This window comes from Plecotus auritus, assembly GCF_963455305.1.
Source record: "Plecotus auritus genome assembly, chromosome: 7".
Classification (NCBI taxonomy): domain Eukaryota; kingdom Metazoa; phylum Chordata; class Mammalia; order Chiroptera; family Vespertilionidae; genus Plecotus; species Plecotus auritus.
In genome coordinates, this window is record NC_137774.1 from 19,238,951 (window position 1) to 19,258,139 (window position 19,189).

General features: G+C 40.0%; 1 protein-coding gene across 1 annotated transcript in view; it reads left to right on the forward strand.

Moving 5' to 3' along the window:
* Nucleotides 1-19,189, forward strand: part of BPTF (bromodomain PHD finger transcription factor) — a 114,754-nt gene that overhangs the window by 10,487 nt on the left and 85,078 nt on the right. Inside the window, 1 exon segment of the mRNA XM_080681331.1 lies at nucleotides 8,981-9,803. Within this exon segment, the coding sequence (XP_080537457.1) occupies nucleotides 8,981-9,803 (823 nt within the window).

Below are 19,189 nucleotides of genomic sequence, written 5' to 3' on the forward strand. Positions count from 1 at the left end.
TGGGACCCTTCAGTCCACAGGCCGATGCTCTATCTACTGAGCCAAACCGGTTAGGGCTTCCTTGTTTCTTAGCTTGAGTTTGACCTTACAGAAGTCATTCCTTTGTGGGCCTCAATTTACCTATCTGTAAAGTGTAGGCTAAACTAGATAATCTAATGGGTTGAAGATTGACAAACTTTCTCTTAAAGTGCCATATAGTAAATATCTTAGGCTTTGGGGGCCAGATTGTCTTTGCTGCAACTACTCAACTCTATTGTAGCATGAAAGCAGTTGTAGAGAATAATAAACAAATGAGCATGGTTGTGTTCAAATAAAACTTTATTTACAAAAATAGGCAGTGGCTGGCCATAGTTTGCCATTCCCCCTCTGAGCTCTTGACATTCATTAATGTGTGGTTTGGATAATTAGGTTAGGGTAAAAGCTTTGCATTTTTATCTTAATTAATTAATTAATTTTTAAAATATATTTTTATTGATTTTAGAAAGGACGGGAGAGGGAGAGAGAGAGAGAAACATCAATGATGAGAGAGAATCATCAATTGGCTGCTTCCTGCACACGCCCCCCACCCTTCACCCCCTACTGGGGATCAAACCTGCAACCTGGGCATGTGTCCTTGGCCAGAATTGAACCTGGGACCCTTCAGTCCGCAGGCCGACGCTCTATCCACTGAGCCAAACTGGCTAGGGCAAAAGCTTTGCTTGCTTATTTATTTATTTATTTATTTTATTTTTGGGGTTTGCATTTTTAAAATAACACTTCTGGCCCAGCCGGCGTGGCTCAGTGGTTGAGCGTGGACCTATGAACCAGGAGATCACTGATCCATACCCTGTCAGGGTACATGCCCGGGTTGTGTCCTAGAGCACCAGGAGGGGGTGTGCAGGAGGCAGCCAATCAATGATTTTCTCTCATCATTGGTGTTTCTTTCTCTCCCTCTCCTTTCCTCTCTAAAATCAATAAAAAAAATATATTTTAAAATATGAAGTTCTTACCAGACTTTCAGAAGTGTTGGAGAGAGAGAGAAACATTGATGAGACAGGAACATCATCAGTTGGCTGCTTCCTGCATGCCCCATGCTGGGGATCGAGGCCACAACCCAGGCATGTGCCCTTACCAGGAATTGAACTGGCTACCTCTTGGTTCCTAGGTCGACGCTCAACCACTGTGCCACACTGGCTGGGCTATTGAGTGATCTTTTGAATGTTGAACTAGCCTAATTCCAGGAGTTAAACTCTACTTGGTTGTGATGTGTTAAACTTTTTATATCTTGCTGAATTCTCATGCATGGTGTTTTTGAGGATTTTTATGTCTGTGATTTTGGGGAGTTTTGTAGTTTTCTTGAAATGTCTTATCTGAGTTTGGTATCAGAGTAATGCCAGCCTCAAAATGAGTCAGAAAGTTATTGCCTCTTTTTTTTGTTTTCTGCGAGAGATTGAATAGAATTGTAATTGTTCCTTTTTAAAAAAAAAATATATATTTTATTGATATCCTACAAAGAGGAAGGGAGAGGGATAGAGAGCCAGAAACATCGATGAGAGAGAAACATAGATTAGCTGCCTCCTGCACACCTCCCACTGGGGATGTGCCCGCAACCAAGGTACATGCCCTTGACCGGAATCGAACCCGGGACCCCTCAGTCCGCAGGCCGACGCTCTATCCACTGAGCCAAACAGGTTTCGGTGTAATTGTTTCTTCTTTAAAAGTTTGGTAGAATATTCCAATGATGTCATCTGGGCTTGGAGTTCTTTTTATTGGAAGATTTTTAACTATGAAGTTAATTTCTTTAATACATAGAAGGCTATACTTTTTTCTTTCTTAAAAATTTATTGTGGTGACATTATAATAATAAAAGCATAATATGCTAATTAGACCGGATGTCCTTCCCGGACGAAGCCCCGGCTGCGAAGGCCTACTCTTGCACAAATTTCGTGCATCAGGCCTCTAGTTGGTTAATAAAATTACGTAGGTTTCAGTTGTACATTTCTTTAATACATCATCAGTATATTTCATTGTGTGTTTACCACCCTACGTCAAGTTTCCTTCCACCACCATTTATTACTATTTACTCTTCTTCTACGTCCACCCAACCTCTTTTCTCTTTGGTAATCACTATACTATTGTCCATGTCTATGAGTTTTTAAATTTTTGCTTAATCCTTTCACCTCCTCTCCTCTGACAGCTCTCAGTCTATTCTCTGTATCTATGAGTCTGTTTCTAAGGCTATACAGTTTGAATGGACTTTGATTATTCATGTCTTTCAAGGAATTAGTTTCTTTCATGTGAGCTCAATTTATCAATTAAAAGCGTTCGTAATATTTCCTTATCCTTTTAATATCTGTAAAGTCTATAGCAGTGGTCGGCAAACTGCGGCTCGCTGCCACTCTGTTGACTAATGAGTTTGCCGACCACTGGGATAGGGTCTTAATCACAAGGAACAACAACAGCCTGTAATTATGGGAATCGAGAGTCTAGGTCAGTGGTCTGCAAACTCAGTCAACAGAGTGGCAAACCGCGGTTCACGAGCCGCAGTTTGCCGACCACTGGTCTATAGTAATGTTATCTCTCATTCCTGATACTGAAATTTGTCTTCCAGTGTTAATCCATTTAATTGATTTATTAAGAGAAGCAGCCTTTGATTTTTGTGTATACTTTCATATTTCATTGACTTTTGTTCTACTCTTTTAAATAAGTGGATGTGTGGCAATGAACACAGGAACACCAAAGTATAATAACCACTTGTAAACTTTTGTTCTACTCTTGATTGTTTCCCTCTTGCTTGTTTCAGGTTTAATTTGCTCTTTTTTTTTTTTTAATATATTTTATTGATATTTCACAGAGAGGAAGGGAGAGGGATAGAGAGCTAGAAACATCGATGAGAGAGAAACATCGATCAGCTGCCTCCTGCACACCTCCCACTGAGGATGTGCCCGCAACCAAGGTACATGCCCTTGACCGGAATCGAACCCGGGACCTTTCAGTCCGCAGGCCGACGCTCTATCCACTGAGCCAAACCGGTTTCGGCTAATTTGCTCTTATTTTGGTTTCTGAAAGTAGAAGCTTACCTTACAATCATTTACTTGAGACTTTTTTTTTTTTTATATTTTATTGATTTTTTTACAGAGAGGAAGAGAGGAAGGGAGAGGGATAGAGAGTTAGAAACATCGATGAGAGAGAAACATCGATCAGCTGCCTCTTGCACGCCCCCTACTGGGGATGTGCCCGCAACCAAGGTACATGCCCTTGACCGGAATCGAACCTGGGACCCTTGAGTCCGCAGGCCGACGCTCTATCCACTGAGCCAAACCGGTTTTGGCGAGACTTTTTTTTTTTTAAAGAAATGTATTTTTATTGATTTCAGAGAAGAAGGAAGGGGGAGGGAGAGAGAGAGAAACATCAGTGATGAGAGAGAACCATTGATCGGCTGCCTCCTGCACTGGGAATCGAGCCCACAACCCAGGCATATGCCCCTGACCGGGAATCGAACTGTGACCTCTTGGTTCATAGGTTGATGCTCAACCACTGAGCCACACCAGCTGGGCGAGACTTTCCTTTTCTAATCTAGGTATTTAGTGCTATAAGTGTCCCTCTATGCCAGCCGTGGGCAAACTACGGCCCGCGGGCCGGATCCGGCCCGTTTGGCTGTTTTATCCGGCCCGCGGAGCCGAAAGAGCGGAGGGTTCTCTTGCTCTCCCCTCCGCTCCTTTACTTTGAATTTATATTAGTTCACACAAACACTCCATCCATGCTTTTGTTCCGGCCCTCCGGTCCAGTTTAAGAACCCATTGTGGCCCTCGAGTCAAAAAATTTGCCCACCCCTGCTCTATGCACTTTATAAGCTGCATCCCACAATTTTTGATTTGTTTTATTTTCATTTTCATTAAATTCACAATATTTTCCAATTCCTATTGTGACTTACTCTTTGATCCATGGATTGTTTCGAAGTATACAGTTTAATTTTCAAACATTTGGGCGATTTCCCATGTATTTTTCTGTTATTGGTTTTTAATGTAATTCCATTATGGTCAGATAACATAACAGGTATGACTAATTTTTTAAAAAATAATTTGAGATTTGTTTTATGGCCCAAAACATTGTCCATGTGTATTTGGAAGAAAGGTGTATTCTGCTGCTGTTGGGTAGTGTTCCATAAGTGTCAATTAGATCAAATTTGTTGATAGTGTTGTTAAGATCTTCTATAACCTTGCTGATTTTCTACTTGTTCTATTGATTACTAAGAAAGGAGTGTTGTAAATCTCCTTGAAGTTCTGTATGGTTATGCTTCATGTATTTTGTGGTTTTGTTATTAGGTGCATAAACATTACGGTTGTTTGTTTATGGTTTTGTCTTGGATATTTGGCCTCTTTAACATTATGAAATAATCTTCTTTACCCCGGTAATATTCTTTGCTTTTTAAAATCTATTGATATTAATATAGCTAATTCAGCTTTTTTGGGGAATATTATAAGTTTGATATAACTTTTCCCACCTTTTTACTTTTCATTTATCTATATCATATTTTCAAGTGGTTCCTTGTTATTTTTTTTAATTCAGTCTTCTGGCAGCCTCTTTTAGTTATTGTGTTTGTACTATTTACACCTTCCTTTCAGATCAGTTCTATTCTGATCATGCCTCACGAGGCAACCTTAGTTCTGTTGTTTGAGTTTCCACAAAAGTCTTACTTTCTGCTCGGTAGTAGGATATCCAATTTCTGTGAACTACTAGTTTTCAAACTTGGCTGCATAGCAGAATTATCTAAGAAGAAAGATAAAAATACTGTCCTGAGCTTCATGTAGGGCTCTGTAAATTTGACACTTTTTAACAGCTTACCATGTGGTTTTGCTGCACCTCCAGTTTTAGGATGGATTATTCAAGGCAGCTTCTCAAACTTTAATGAGCATATGAATCAACTAAAATTTTTGAGAAACTGCGGATCCTAATTTAGTAGGCCTGGGGTGGGATCAGAGATTCTGAATTTCTCTCATGCATCCTAGGTAATGCCAATCACATGTTAAATAGCAAGGTTTGAAGGTAACTTCTGGAATTAGTGAATGTCTTCTTTTATATATATATATATATATATATATATATATATACACACACACACACACACACACACATATATATACATACACACACACACACACATACATACTGTACACACACACACACACACACACACACACACACACACACACACTAGAGGTCCAGTGCACAGATTTGTGCACCGGTGGGGTCCTTTGGCCTGGCCTGCGCCCTCTCATAATCTGGGACCCCTCGGGGGATGTCGGATTGCCAGTTTTGGCCAAGGCAGCCTGCGGGGGCCGGTAGTACCGAGGTATATAGTAATGCATGAAGCAGCAGGCGGCTAGGGAGGAGCCTGAGCCCAGGCTGGTGCCACGCAGCTCCCGCTCATCCCAGCCCCGCTGCGCCTGTTGCCACCACTGCTCAGTAAGCTCGCTGAGCGGCGTTCCCAGTGTGGGAACCCACTGACCACCAGGGGGCAGCTCCTGCATTGAGCGTCTGCCCCCTGGTGGTCAGTATGCATCATAGTGACCGGTCACTTAGGCTTTTATATAGAGAGAGATATTGATCTCAGAGAGGAAGGGAGAGGGAGAGAGAGATAGAAACATCAATGATGAGAGAGAATCATTGATTGGCTGCCTCCTGCATGCCCCCCACTGGGGATCATGCCTGCATCCTGGGCATGTGCCCTGACTGGGAATTGAACCATGACCATGACCTCTGGTTCATAGGTTGACGTTCAACCACTGAGCCACACCAGCTGGACTGGAATTAGTGAATGCCTTCTGATGTATATGAATTTTTATTCATCTAGATTTTATTTTATTTTTATTTTTTAAATATATTTTTATTAATTTTTTACAGAGAGGAAGAGAGAGGGATAGAAAGTTAGAAACATCAATGAGAGAGAGACATCGATCAGCTGCCTCCTACACACCTCCTACTGGGGATGTGCTCGCAACCAAGGTACATGCCCTTGACTGGAATCGAACCTGGGACCCTTCAGTCCGCAGGCCGACGCTCTATCCACTGAGCCAAACCGGTTAGGGCTCATCTAGATTTTAGAGAGATAACCTTTCTAGGGCAGTGGTTCTCAAAGTGTGGGCCTCAACCAGCAAAATTAGCATCACCTAGGACAGTGGTCAGCAAACTCATTAGTCAACAGAGCCAAATATCAACAGTACAATGATTGAAATTTCTTTTGAGAGCCAAATTTTTTAAACTTCTTCTAACGCCACTTCTTCAAAATAGACTCTCCCAGGCTGTGGTATTTTGTGGAAGAGCCACACTCAAGGGGCCAAAGAGCCGCATGTAGCTCGCGAGCCGCGGTTTGCCGACCACTGACCTAGGAACTCTTAGAATTGCAAATTCTGAGATTCTGTCCTAATCCTATTGAGTTAGAAGCTATTTTAATCACAATCCACTCTCAAGGTAATTCTGATGGACAAAACTTGAGGACCACTGTCCTAGGAGTTTTCACTATAGTTGTCTGTTTGCTTATGTAGTGAGAAGTAAAAACACATTTCTAACATCTATCTATATAAAAGGCTAAGTGTGACCAGCCGACCGGCTGACCAGCCTATACATATGATGCACACTGACCACCAGGGGACAGACGCTCAACGCAGGAGCTACCAAGCTGTGATGACTTGGCAGCGGTGGTTCTCGGGTGACGCACCCCAGAACCAGAGAGGAGGGAGCCTGATTCCTTGTGGGGCCACGCAATTCCACTTTAGGCCTTAGGTTACGTTGTTGCTGGGGCACTGTCATCCCGAATGTGGTTTACTGCTGAGCTGCTGTGACTTGGCAGCGGTGGTTCTTGGGTGACGCACCCTGGAACCAGAGAGGAGGGAGCGCAGCCCCGCTTCCTTTCAATGTGCACGAATCCGTGCACCGGGCCACTAGTTTTCAAATAAAATACATCATTTTCTTGTGCAAATTGCATGGGCTAGCACTTCAAAACTACTATTTCTTTGAATAAATATATCTTACTATGTACCAGCCATTTATTCACAGCAAAAACAATATAGACAAAACTCCCTGCCCTTAAGGAGATTATATTCTAGTGGTGGTGGTAACTACTAGTCCATTTATCCATAAGCAAGATAAAACTATTTTGCATGGCTTTGAATTGTTGATAGTTGTGTTTTTTTGTATGTTTCATGGTGTTTTTTAAAATGTATTTTTATTGATTTCAGAGAGGAAGGGAGAGAGAGAGAGAGAGAGAGAGAGAGAGAAACATCAGTGATGAGAGAGAATCATTGATTAGCTGCCTTGTGCATGCCCCCCACTGGGAATCGAGCCAGCAACCCAGGCATGGGCCCTTGACCGGAATCGAACCTGGGATCCTTCAGTCCTCAGGCTGATGCTCTATCCACTAAGCCAAATCAGCTAGGGCAGTGTTTCATGGTGTTTTTAAGATCAATCCATGCTGACATATGTAGCCTTAATTAGTCAAGATTGCTTTTTAGAATTCTGTCAAATGAATGTTCCACAATTTAACCATTGTCCTGTTGTACATTTGATTGTTTTCAGCTTGATTGACTGTTTGCTTTTAATTAATGAATTTATTTGTTTATAATTTTTGTATTTTTATATTGAATTCAGAGAGAGGAAAGGAAAGAGAAAAAGAGAGAAATAGCAATGTGTGTGAGAGAGAGAAGCATTGCCTCCCACATGCCCCAACCTGGGAAATGGAAACTTGGTTATGTGCCCTGACCAGGAATCGAACCTGTCACCTTTGGTGCACGGGGGGATACTCCAATCAGCTGAGCCACACTGGCCATGGTGACTGTTTGCTTTTATAAACAATATTGAATGTTCTGCATATATGATGAAAACTTCTCTAGAGAAATGTTATTCAAATTGTGGACTGCACGTTTTAAAAGCAGAAAGAGAATACGAGAAGGTATTAGAATAGGATAGAAGATAGTATGACATATAGAAAAACTAGTTTTGTACAACTTCTGTTTTGGGATATGTGTGTACTGGATTGAGATGTAAAATGTATTCCTTACTTTTAAGGAATGTTCATGGGTAAAAAGTTTGCAGACTGCCGAAACCGGTTTGGCTCAGTGGATAGAGCGTCGGCCTGCGGACTGAAGGGTCCCGGGTTTGATTCCGGTCAAGGGCATGTACCTGAGTTGCGGGCACATCCCAGTGGGAGGTGTGCAGGAGGCAGCTGATCGATGTTTCTAGCTCTCTATCCCTCTCCCTTCCTCTCTGTAAAAAATCAATAAAATATATTAAAAAAAATTTTTTTTAAAAGTTTGCAGACTGCTCTCTCAGTGTTATATACACAACTATAACCTATTACTAAATTGCTCTATGAAGAGGTGGTACCAGTTTACAGTCCCACTGGTGTTTCTGTTGTTCTACATTTTTCCCAAGATTGCCCATTTTTTAATTAGATTGTTTTTGGTGTAAAGTTGTATGAGTTCTTTATGAATTTTAGATATTGATCCCTTATCGGATGTATCATTGGCAAATATGTTCTCACAATTGGTAGGTTGTCTTTTCATTTTGTTGATGGTTTTCTTTGCTAAGCAAAACCTTTTAAATATGATGTAGTCCCATTTGTTTATTTTTCCTTTCATTTCCCTTGCCTAGGTAGCTATAGCAGAAAAAATATTAGTAAGACCAAAGTCAGAGAGTTTATTGCCTATATTTTCATTCAGTTCTATGGTTCCAGTTCTTACATTTAGGTCTTTAATCCATTTTAGTTTATACTTGGATATGTTATAAGAAGATGATCTAGTTTCAGAATTTAGATTTTCTATAGATTTAAAAATTAGAACTAAATCATTGCTTCTTGGTGTTATTTTAACTTGATAGTTATTAGAAAAATAGAAGTATACTTATATAATTTTTGAGGTATATATCCAAACAGGAAAAATTGGAAAACCTTTAGTTTGTAGAAATGGTATATTGATTTTTAATTATACCTTTTCTTTATTTACAGGTAGGAGAAAACCAAGAGTACATCGGCCTCGTTCTCCAATATTGGAAGAAAAAGACATCCCACCCCTTGAATTCCCCAAGTCCTCTGAGGATTTAATGGTGCCTAATGAGCATATAATGAATGTTATTGCCATTTATGAGGTACTGCGGAACTTTGGCACTGTTTTAAGGTTATCTCCTTTTCGCTTTGAGGACTTCTGCGCAGCTTTAGTGAGTCAAGAGCAGTGTACACTTATGGCAGAGATGCACGTTGTGCTTTTGAAAGCAGTTTTGCGTGAAGAAGACACTTCCAATACTACCTTTGGACCTGCTGATCTGAAAGATAGCGTTAATTCCACGCTCTATTTCATAGATGGAATGACGTGGCCGGAGGTGCTGCGGGTGTACTGTGAGAGTGATAAGGAGTACCATCATGTGCTTCCTTACCAAGAAGCAGAGGACTATCCTTATGGACCAGTAGAGAACAAAATCAAAGTTCTGCAGTTCTTAGTCGATCAGTTTCTTACCACAAATATTGCTCGTGAGGAATTGATGTCTGAAGGGGTGATTCAGTATGATGACCATTGTAGGGTTTGTCACAAACTTGGGGATTTGCTTTGCTGTGAGACATGTTCAGCAGTATACCATTTGGAATGCGTGAAACCACCTCTTGAGGAGGTGCCAGAGGATGAATGGCAGTGTGAAGTCTGTGTAGCACATAAGGTGCCTGGAGTGACTGACTGTGTTGCTGAAATCCAAAAAAACAAACCATATATTCGTCATGAACCTATTGGATATGACAGAAGTCGGAGGAAATACTGGTTCTTAAACCGAAGACTCATAATGTAAGTAAATCTGGCCTTGATTTTTTTTTCAGGTTAGTAATGATAACTTCTTTTAATAATATTTGATCCTTTCATTTAAAAAAATTATGTTTATTGTTGAAAGTATTACAGATGTCTCCTTTTTTTTTTAACCCCCATCAACCCCCTTCACCCCACTCCCACCCCCTCCCCACATCTTCCCTGCCCTATTATCTGGTCTTGATTTTTGTATGTATTTAAAATCAAGCCTGTTTCCTTCATGATGTAGCAGAACTGTGCTGCTGATGTATTCTAAATCTTTGTGATTTAACGATCAGTTGTATAGTTAAATAATTTTTGACTTGAAGAAATATGCACATTAAAATAGTTTTTAGCCTTGGCTGGCCCAGTGGTTAGAGTGTTGGCCTGCGCAGCACTGGATGGTCGAGGGTCCCATTCCAATCAAGGGCACACACCTGGGTTGCAGGTTTGATCCCTGCCCCCAGTGTGAAAGGTAACCAATCCATGTATATCTCTCATATGGATGTTTCTCTCCTCTCTGTCTCTCTCCCTCTCCCTCTTCCCTTCCACTCTCTCTAAATATTAATGGAAAAAATATCCTCACTCCTCAGGTGAGGATTAAACAAAACAAAACAAAAACAGTTTTTAAAGTTGTAAAGAAAGAAGAGTATTAAAAATAGCAAAATATGTAATTGTTTTCAAAGCCTAGGATAGGAAATAGGTTACTAAACAGATTGCCACTATGGGCCTTTCCCGGATTATATTCCCTTCAGCCCACCCTGAGGTAATCTCCATTCTCACTGTGTGTGGTGTTAGGATTTTCTTGAGTCTTTTTTAGTTTTACTATGTCTGTGTATATGAAGCAGCAAGAACAAACCAGTAGTCTAAGGAAAGATCAGTTTTGCCTTAGTCCGTTAATGGTTGCAGTCTCCCAGAAGATAGGCCCAGCAGACTCAGGGTGTATTCCTGGCTTCTGCTTTCCTGAGCGTTTTCAGGAGCCTCTTTCCAGCAGGTCAGGAGGCAGTCTGGGAGATCCGGGTGTTGGGCAGGTTGTAGTGTGGACTTGGTTCTGGACAACCTGTGGAAATTTGGTCAGAGGGAATGGGCTACTTCATATGTACAGCTTCTAAAGTTATTTATTTTTTTAAGATTTTTAAAAAATTGATTTTTAGAGAGGAAGGGAGAGGCAAAGAGAAACATCGATGTGAGATGGAAACATCTATCAGCTGCCTCCTGCACACCTCCTTCCTGGGATTGAGCCCGCAACCTGGGCCTATGCCCTGACTGGGAATTGAACCAGCAACCTTTTAGTACACAGGATGACGCCCAACCAACTGAGCCACACCGGCCAGGGCTCAGCTTCTAAAGTTTGTTTTTTTTTAATGTTTTTATTGATTTTAGAAAGAGAGGAAGGGCGAGGAAGAGAGAGAGGGAAGCATCGATGTGAGAGAACAACATTTATCAATTGCCTCCTGTATGCTCCAGGACCAGGGATTGAACCGTAACCTTTTGGTGTATGGGATGATGCTCTAGCCCAGTGGTTGGCAAACTGCAGCTCGCGAGCCGCGGTTTGCCACTCTGTTGACTAATGAGTTTGCCGACCACTGGTCAGTACTAAGATGCTTCTTCTTCTTTTTTTTTTTTTTTAAATATATTTTATTGATTTTTTACAGAGAGGAAGGGAGAGGGATAGAGAGTCAGAAACATCGATGAGAGAGAAACATCGATCAGCTGCCTCCTGCACACTCCCTACTGGGTATGTGCCCGCAACCAAGGTACATGCCCTTGACCGGAATCGAACCTGGGACCCTTCAGTCCTCAGGCCAACGCTCTATCCACTGAGCCAAACCGGTTAGGGCTAAGATGCTTCTTTTTGATACTTGTTTTGGTCTCTTCCATCTTCTGATGTTTATTAATCCTTAATTTTTTGCCCCTGATTAACATTTTGGATTATATCAGTGGTTGGAAGCTCTGAGCAAGTTGGTAGGCCTTATCAATTTTGAGCTTTACTGTTTCATGTCGCTGTCTTTAGTTCCTCTTGAGCTGGTCAGATGGCCCAGAGAGGCATTTTCTACTTGGAGCATGACATCTGTAGGGCTTACTATGCAATAATCAGTGGTCTAGGTCTTGGTTTTAGGGTTTAGACCAGCCGTGGGCAAACTACGGCCCGCGGGCCGGATCCGGCCTGTTCGGCTGTTCTATCCGGCCCGCAGAGCCGAAAGAGCGGAGGGTTCTCTTGCTCTCCCCTCCACTCCTTTACTTTGAATTTATATTAGTTCACACAAACACTCCATCCATGCTTTTGTTCCGGCCCTCTGGTCCAGTTTAAGAACCCATTGTGGCCCTTGAGTCAAAAAGTGTGCCCACCCCTGGTTTAGACCAATGTGTAACTAGTAGCATTTATTGTGTGCCTGACAGTGTTATAAGCATTTTATATACATTTTTTCATTAATCCTTATAAGAACCCAATAATGTAGGTACTCTTTTTGTCTGCATTTTAAAAATAAGTACGTTTTTATTATTTTTTTAGAGAGAGGAAGGGAGAGGAAGATAGAAACATCAGCCGGCTGCTTCCTGTATGCCCCCTACTGGGGATTTAGCCCACAACCTGAGCATGTGGCCTGATCGGGAATCTAACCGATAATCTCTTGGTTCATGGGTTGATGCTCCACCACTGTACCACACCAGCCAGGATTGTCTGCATTTTGTAGATGAAGGGACTAAAGCTCAGAAAAGTTAAGTAACTTGCCCTAGGATTTGACTGTTAGAAAGTAGGACCTGGAATATTTTTAAAAATTGATTTTAGGGAGACAGAGAAAGAGAAACATTGGTTTGTTGTTCCTTGTATGCGCCCTGACTGGGGATTGAACCTGAAACCTTGGTGGAGCAGAGCGATGCTTTGCTAACTGAGCTACCCTGCCAGGGCTGGAATTATTTTTCAGAAACTGTTTATAAAAATATTTTCAATAACAAATTTTATACTGTAGCATAGTTTCCAAGCCATCATCTTGAGAAGTCTGCAACTCACCTTGATTGAGCTATTAAAATCAATGCTTATAACTGGGGGTGGCCTGGGGCGGGAAGGAGATAGTATAATAGTTTTTGCTAATACATGGGCTGGGTATTTCTGAGATCTTTAAAATTTTGAGACAAAGGCATTTTTAGAAAATATAAAATAACTTAAGTGACATTCCAAAATTATTTTGTTTCCTGATAAATCTGTATCAGTATATAAAGCCAACATTCAGGCAAGCAGGAGAGAACTTTTTTGAATGTAGGTAAATAAGTGCAAACTATTGAAATTACATGAGTCAGAGGACTTAAGACGTTACCTTTGAAGCACCTAAGCATGGATTTGTGCTACATTAGTAATGAAATCTATTTTTCTAAATTGAAATTCTTAAAGTTAGATTAAAACATAAGTTATATGTTCGGCAATGAAACTGTTTATTTAAATGCATTTGCTTTGAAAGGTTAAATAATAATTCCTCAAATTGCTTTTCTAAATGCATAATAAAATACACGAAACTTAATGAAGATTTCAGACAAATAAGGGTATCTTTTTTCATGTTTTGATACTTGATTCTTTGTAAAGTCAAATACGAAACTTTAAATGTCATTGTTAGTGATAATTAATTTACTTGTCAATAACTTGGGCCAATCTGAAAGATTTTACATCTTTTTAAAGTGAAATTAAAACACTATCAGTTTAAGTGCCATCTTGTGGTAGATTGTATGTGTACTCCTGGTGAAAGTTTTGAAGCCATATACGTACTAGTATACTGCTCAGATCACAGTATGTAGAGATTTGGTGTATCCACTCCCTGGCAGCCCAGAAGTTGAAAATGATGATGAATCATGTCTAATGGGGGGCATGTCTAAAATAAAGTCTGGGGCAGTGAACAAGTTTTAATTATATTGCTAGTAGTTTGTAAAAATTGTTTTTCCATTATTGCTTTTAATAATTTAATATTTCTTTAAAATACGAGTGTTTTTTTGGTATAGGTTAGTGAAGCATAAAATAAAAGAAAGGTTCTTTTTAGTCTACCTGAGGATCCAAGATGTTGGGTAAACAATGTTGAGATTGATTTTAATCCAATATGGGAGAGCCAGTCTTTCTTAACTATTGCTTTCATCCTATCAATCATTTGCTCTGAAATTGGGACTGTCAGTAAAATAGTAATTGCAAAATTAGGGAAATTGACCTTTTCCTGTCACTCTCCATTATGAATAAAATTACCTTGAACACAGCATTTAAAAACTGTATTTTTTCATTTGCCAAATAAACTAAATTATGCTTTTTAAAAAATATTTTATTGATTTTTTTACAGAGAGGAAAGGAGAGGTATAGAGAGTTAGAAACATTGATGAGAGAGAAACATCGATTCAGGTGCCTCTTGCACACTCCCTACTGGGGATGTGCCGCAACCAAGGTACATGCCCTTGACTGGAATCGAACCTGGGACCCTCCAGTCCGCAGGCTGACGCTCTATCCACTGAGCCAAACCGGTTAGGGCCTAAATTATGCTTTTTAACCTACACAGCTTTCTGTCTGCATCTCCTCATTCTAGCTGTAAGCCACCTATTTACTTGTTGGCTTAGCTGCCATGAAACCTATATCGATTACCCTTCTGCCCATGTCCAGTTCTATATGTCCAGCAGCCTTCTGGACATGTTCACACAGGCACCTCAAACATAACATGTCTAAAATGTAATCACCCCCTCACACCCCTTCATTCAGTGTTCCCATCTTAGTAAATGGGATCACCATCATAGCAGCTGCTCAAGCTAGAAACCTGAGAATAGTCTTTTGTCCTATATTGTTTGTGCCGCTCTCCTAGCTTCTGGTGGGGTGCTGGCAATCCCTGATGTTTCTTGGCTTATAGACAGAAGCATCACTTGAATCTCTGCCTGTTATCTTCACATCACCCTCTCTCTCTGTCTCTCTTATAAGGACACCAGGCATTGGATTTAGGGCTTACATTAAGTCCAGAGATCCTTAGCTAATTATGACTTCCAAGACCCTATTTCCAAATAAGGTCACATTCTAAGGTTTCAAGTGGACACGAATTTCTTAGTTTCTATGGGTTTGTTTAGAAAGGAAACTAAAACTTAATGTTAGTTATTAACCTCTTACCTTGCCAGAGTAAAAAAAAACAAAACCAAACAAACTTTAAAATGTAGACATATGTATGTTTGCTTATAAATATAATTTTTTGGCAAAGGTTTTCATCCCAACCATCCTTTCCTGCCATCCAGTGAGCTCTTTGTGCTGATTAGTGTCTGTGTAGGGAAGCCAGGTCAGTTTGGGTGTACACAAAGAACATTGTAGGGACAGAACTTCCGTAGAAACCACATTTTAACCCCAAAATCAAATATACATACAAAACAATGTATATTTATATAGGAAAGCTGCTGTTGTCACTTAATGTGGCACACAAGAACTATTTGTTTTTATTCTGCTCATCAAAGATGATACTTAACACTGACAATATTTTTTCTTCTTGAAGCTACATGTAGAGCAATGGTTCTCAACCTTTTTAATGCCGCGACCCTTTAATACAGTTCCTCATGTTGTGGTGACCCCCAACCATAAAATTATTTTCGTTGCTACTTCATAACTGTAATTTTGCTACTGTTAATGAATCGTAATGTAAATATCTGTGTTTTCCGATGGTCTTAGGCTCTACAGCAGAGGTTCTCAACCTGTGAGTCACAACCCACAGGTTGAGAACCGCTAGCAGGGTCACCTAACACCATCGGAAAACACAGATATTTACATTACGATTCATGACAGTAGCAAAACTACAGTTATGAAGTAGCAACGAAAATAATTTTATGGTTGGGGGTCACCACAACATGAGGAACTGTATTAAAGGGTTGCGGCATTAAAAAGGTTGAGAACCACTGATGTAGAGGGACAAATTCTTTAAAAGCATAAAGCAGCAAAACAGAATGATAATAACTGCTAATGCTTTCAAAGAAAACTTATTTTAATATTTATGAACCTAGGCACATTTACACAATTTACATAAGTATTAAAACAAGTTTTCTTGTTGAGGAGACATGCCCAGGTAGCGGGTTCAATCTTCAGTAGGGGCTGTGAAAGAGGCAGCCGATCAGTGATTCTCTTTCATCATTGATGTTTCTATCTTTCTCTCCCTCTCCCTTCCTCTCTGAAATCAATAAAAAAATATTTTTAAAAAAAGAAGAAAAAAATTGCCAGTGTTATGTATCATCTTTGATGAGCAGAATAAAAAAATAGTTCTTGTGTGGCACATTTTTAGAGGGACATTGACAAACTGTACATTTAGGGGAAGAATATTAGGGTAATGACTGGAAAACATGTTATATGAGGAATGATTTAAATATTGAAGCAAATTTGGCCTGAAAAGAAAAAAAAGGTAAAATTATAGATGTTGTAAAAGATTCAAAAGACTATGTGTGTAGAGGACGTGTTACATTTACTTAACTTAATTTCTAGCAGGTAGAACCAGGACTAATTGGTGGATACATTAGGTTTGCATCATCTTATCTAATAAAGTGGGAATATGCTAATTGACCGGCACACCCTCACAAATATGGCGGCACCCACAGCCAATGAGGAGGGAATATGCTAATTGACTGCCATGCCCTCAAAGATGGTGGTGCCCATAGCCACAAGATGGCGACGCCCAGTCCTCTCAGCCCCGCCGGGGTGGCAGGCGTGCGGCACAGCCAGGCCCACCCCCGAGCGGGTCTGGCTGCTCCGTGCACCTGCCACCGGAGTCCCCCAGTCCCCTCAGCTGCCCAGGGCTGGCCGGAGGCGCAGGCAAGCCTTAGGTGCAGGCAAGCCTCGGATGACGGCTGCCCAGCCACCCAGGGCCGCCTGAGGCTCAGGTAACCAAGGGCAGGTGGAGGCTTGTGCTGCAGGTAGTGGCAGCAGCAGAGGTGTGATGGGGGTGTCGCCTTCCCCTGATCTCTGGGTCACCTCCCTCCCCTGAGGGCTCTTGGACTGTGAGAGGGGGCAGGCTGGGCTGAGGGACTCCCCTCCAGTGCATGAATTTTCATGCACCAGGCCTCTAGTCTCATTATAAAGAGAACCTTTCTAAAAGAGCAATTCCATTGTGAAACAGACTACTATATGAAGTAGTGAGTTCGATGCTAAGATGAAGATTAAAATTATAAGTAAGTGTTCTTTGTTCAAATGGAAATTCTGCAGATGCCAGCATGGACTAAGCCACTCAGCAGTTAGGGACCCTTTCCATAGACTCTGAATTGCTTGAAAAAAATGGACAGAATCTCCATTTAATTAAACTTATTTTCATAGCATTTCATTTAAAAATTTTTTTAAGTTTATTGTTTGATTTTTAGAGAGAGGAAGGGAGAGAGAGAGAAACATTGACTTGTTCCGCTTATGTATGCATTCATTGGTTGATTCTTATATGTGCCCTGACTAGGGATGGAACCTGAAACCTTGGCATATCGGGGATGATGTTCTAATCAACTGTGCTATCTGGTCAGGCCTTCATACTATCTCATTTTAATATTGATATCTTATGATAAATTATATTTTCTACCCCAAAAACATTTTTATATGTTTTTATTGATTTTTTTAGGGAGAGAGATGGAAACATTGATGAGAGAGAGAGACATCAAAATTGATTGGCTGCCTCCTGCATGCTCCCCTGCTGGGGATTGAGCCTGCAACACAGGCATGTGCTCTGATTGGTGACCTCGGGTGCAAAGGTCAACGCTCAACCACTGAGCCTCACCAACCCGGCCCAAAAACATTTTTACGTAGAATTTTTTTTTTGGTTCCACCGAAATGTGTTGATATTTCTGAATAAAGAGAGAAAAGCAAAAATTATGGAAAGAATTCACTGTCTTTATAATAGGGAAAATCCTTAAGATTGATATTTTAGAAAATAAAGGATCAGGCAATGCTATAACTCTTATGCTAAGTCAAAGCTCACTAAGTATTTTCTGATTTGATATTATCACTTAATTGGATTTTTGATTTGGTATTGCTGTTTGAAAGCTGTTTATTAATATTTTTGATTAGAGAACTCTGACATTTTAACATTGTAAATTGGAATAAGATTATTGTCATTGTTCAGTCATAAAAAGTTAGTAGAAATACCCATTATAGAGTGAAATTTAGAGCAGATTTAAAAAATAAGATCTTCAGGAATTGTTGTAAAAAGTTTCCAACATAAATATACTAACCTCATATGCCAGCAGATGCTGATTTGAAAAATCAAAGCTAGATACTAAAGGAACCATTTATTAATCTTTTTAAAATTTCTCATTTAAAATTTAAAAAATTTTAAAATAATTTTGGTAGCCTTCTATTTATCCATGATTTACTATATCCTTCCTTTCTTCAGAATGCCTTAATGATTAAGTCTTGAAATTCTGCTAAATTTTTATTTATTTACTACCTTAATAGTAATAATATTTTATATTTATTGATCACTAATAATGTGTCCAGGCACTACAGTGGAAGCCTTATTATCATATTTTTTATTGTTACAGTAGCCTTGAAATGGGTACTGTATAGTAAAGAAAATGCCTCAGAGGCTCTGAGAGGTTGTGTCTTATCCATGTTCACATATTTCATAAGTGACTGAGCGCATTTAAAGCCAGATCTCTCAAAGCCCAGTTCTTTCAACTCCACAAATTTGCCTTTGAGTAGACAGCAAAGTTGGATTCTTTTTCATCAAGTACCTCACATGCACTCCTGAATTTCTTTCGAATGAGAGAAGAAATACCATCATATATGTTTTTCTAAGTCTGGTACTAATATTAATTAATTTGCCGGTTTTTAGTTAGTGACTATCCCTGTTGAAGTTTCTGTCTCTGTTACAAGTGAATGGGACCTTGAAAAAGATTTAAACAGGAAAGGTAACTAGCTGCTCCTCTTCTCTCCAGTTTGAGCTTTGTCCATAAGAAAAGAGTGATGAGACATCATTGCTCTCTTGGGATGATTCCTTCAAGGACCAGAATTTAGCAGACCATTTCATCATTTTGATGGAAATGCTTCTAAATTACATTGTAAAGTGGACCTGCTTTGTACCTGCCATGTGCAGAGTTTAAATATTTCTGGTTAAAATTCTGCTCATCATATTGTTATAGCGATGATCTTAACCTTAAAGTTGATTGAAGTATAACCAATCAAGTATTCACAGGTTCTGAATTTTGAGATCCTGTTTCTCTGTCATGCTTTTAGATATATCCTACTTTGCTGTTGTACTAATACCTCTCCCCTCTACTACTCAAATTCTTTTTGTCCTAAGCTGCGGTGGGCTGGAAATCAAAATAACTAGAGTTTGCTGACATAAAATAAGAAAAACTTGAGTTAGAATAAGACTTGAGGGGATCTCTTGAGAGCAAATATATTGAGCTTTAGTGCACAAACTTTGTGC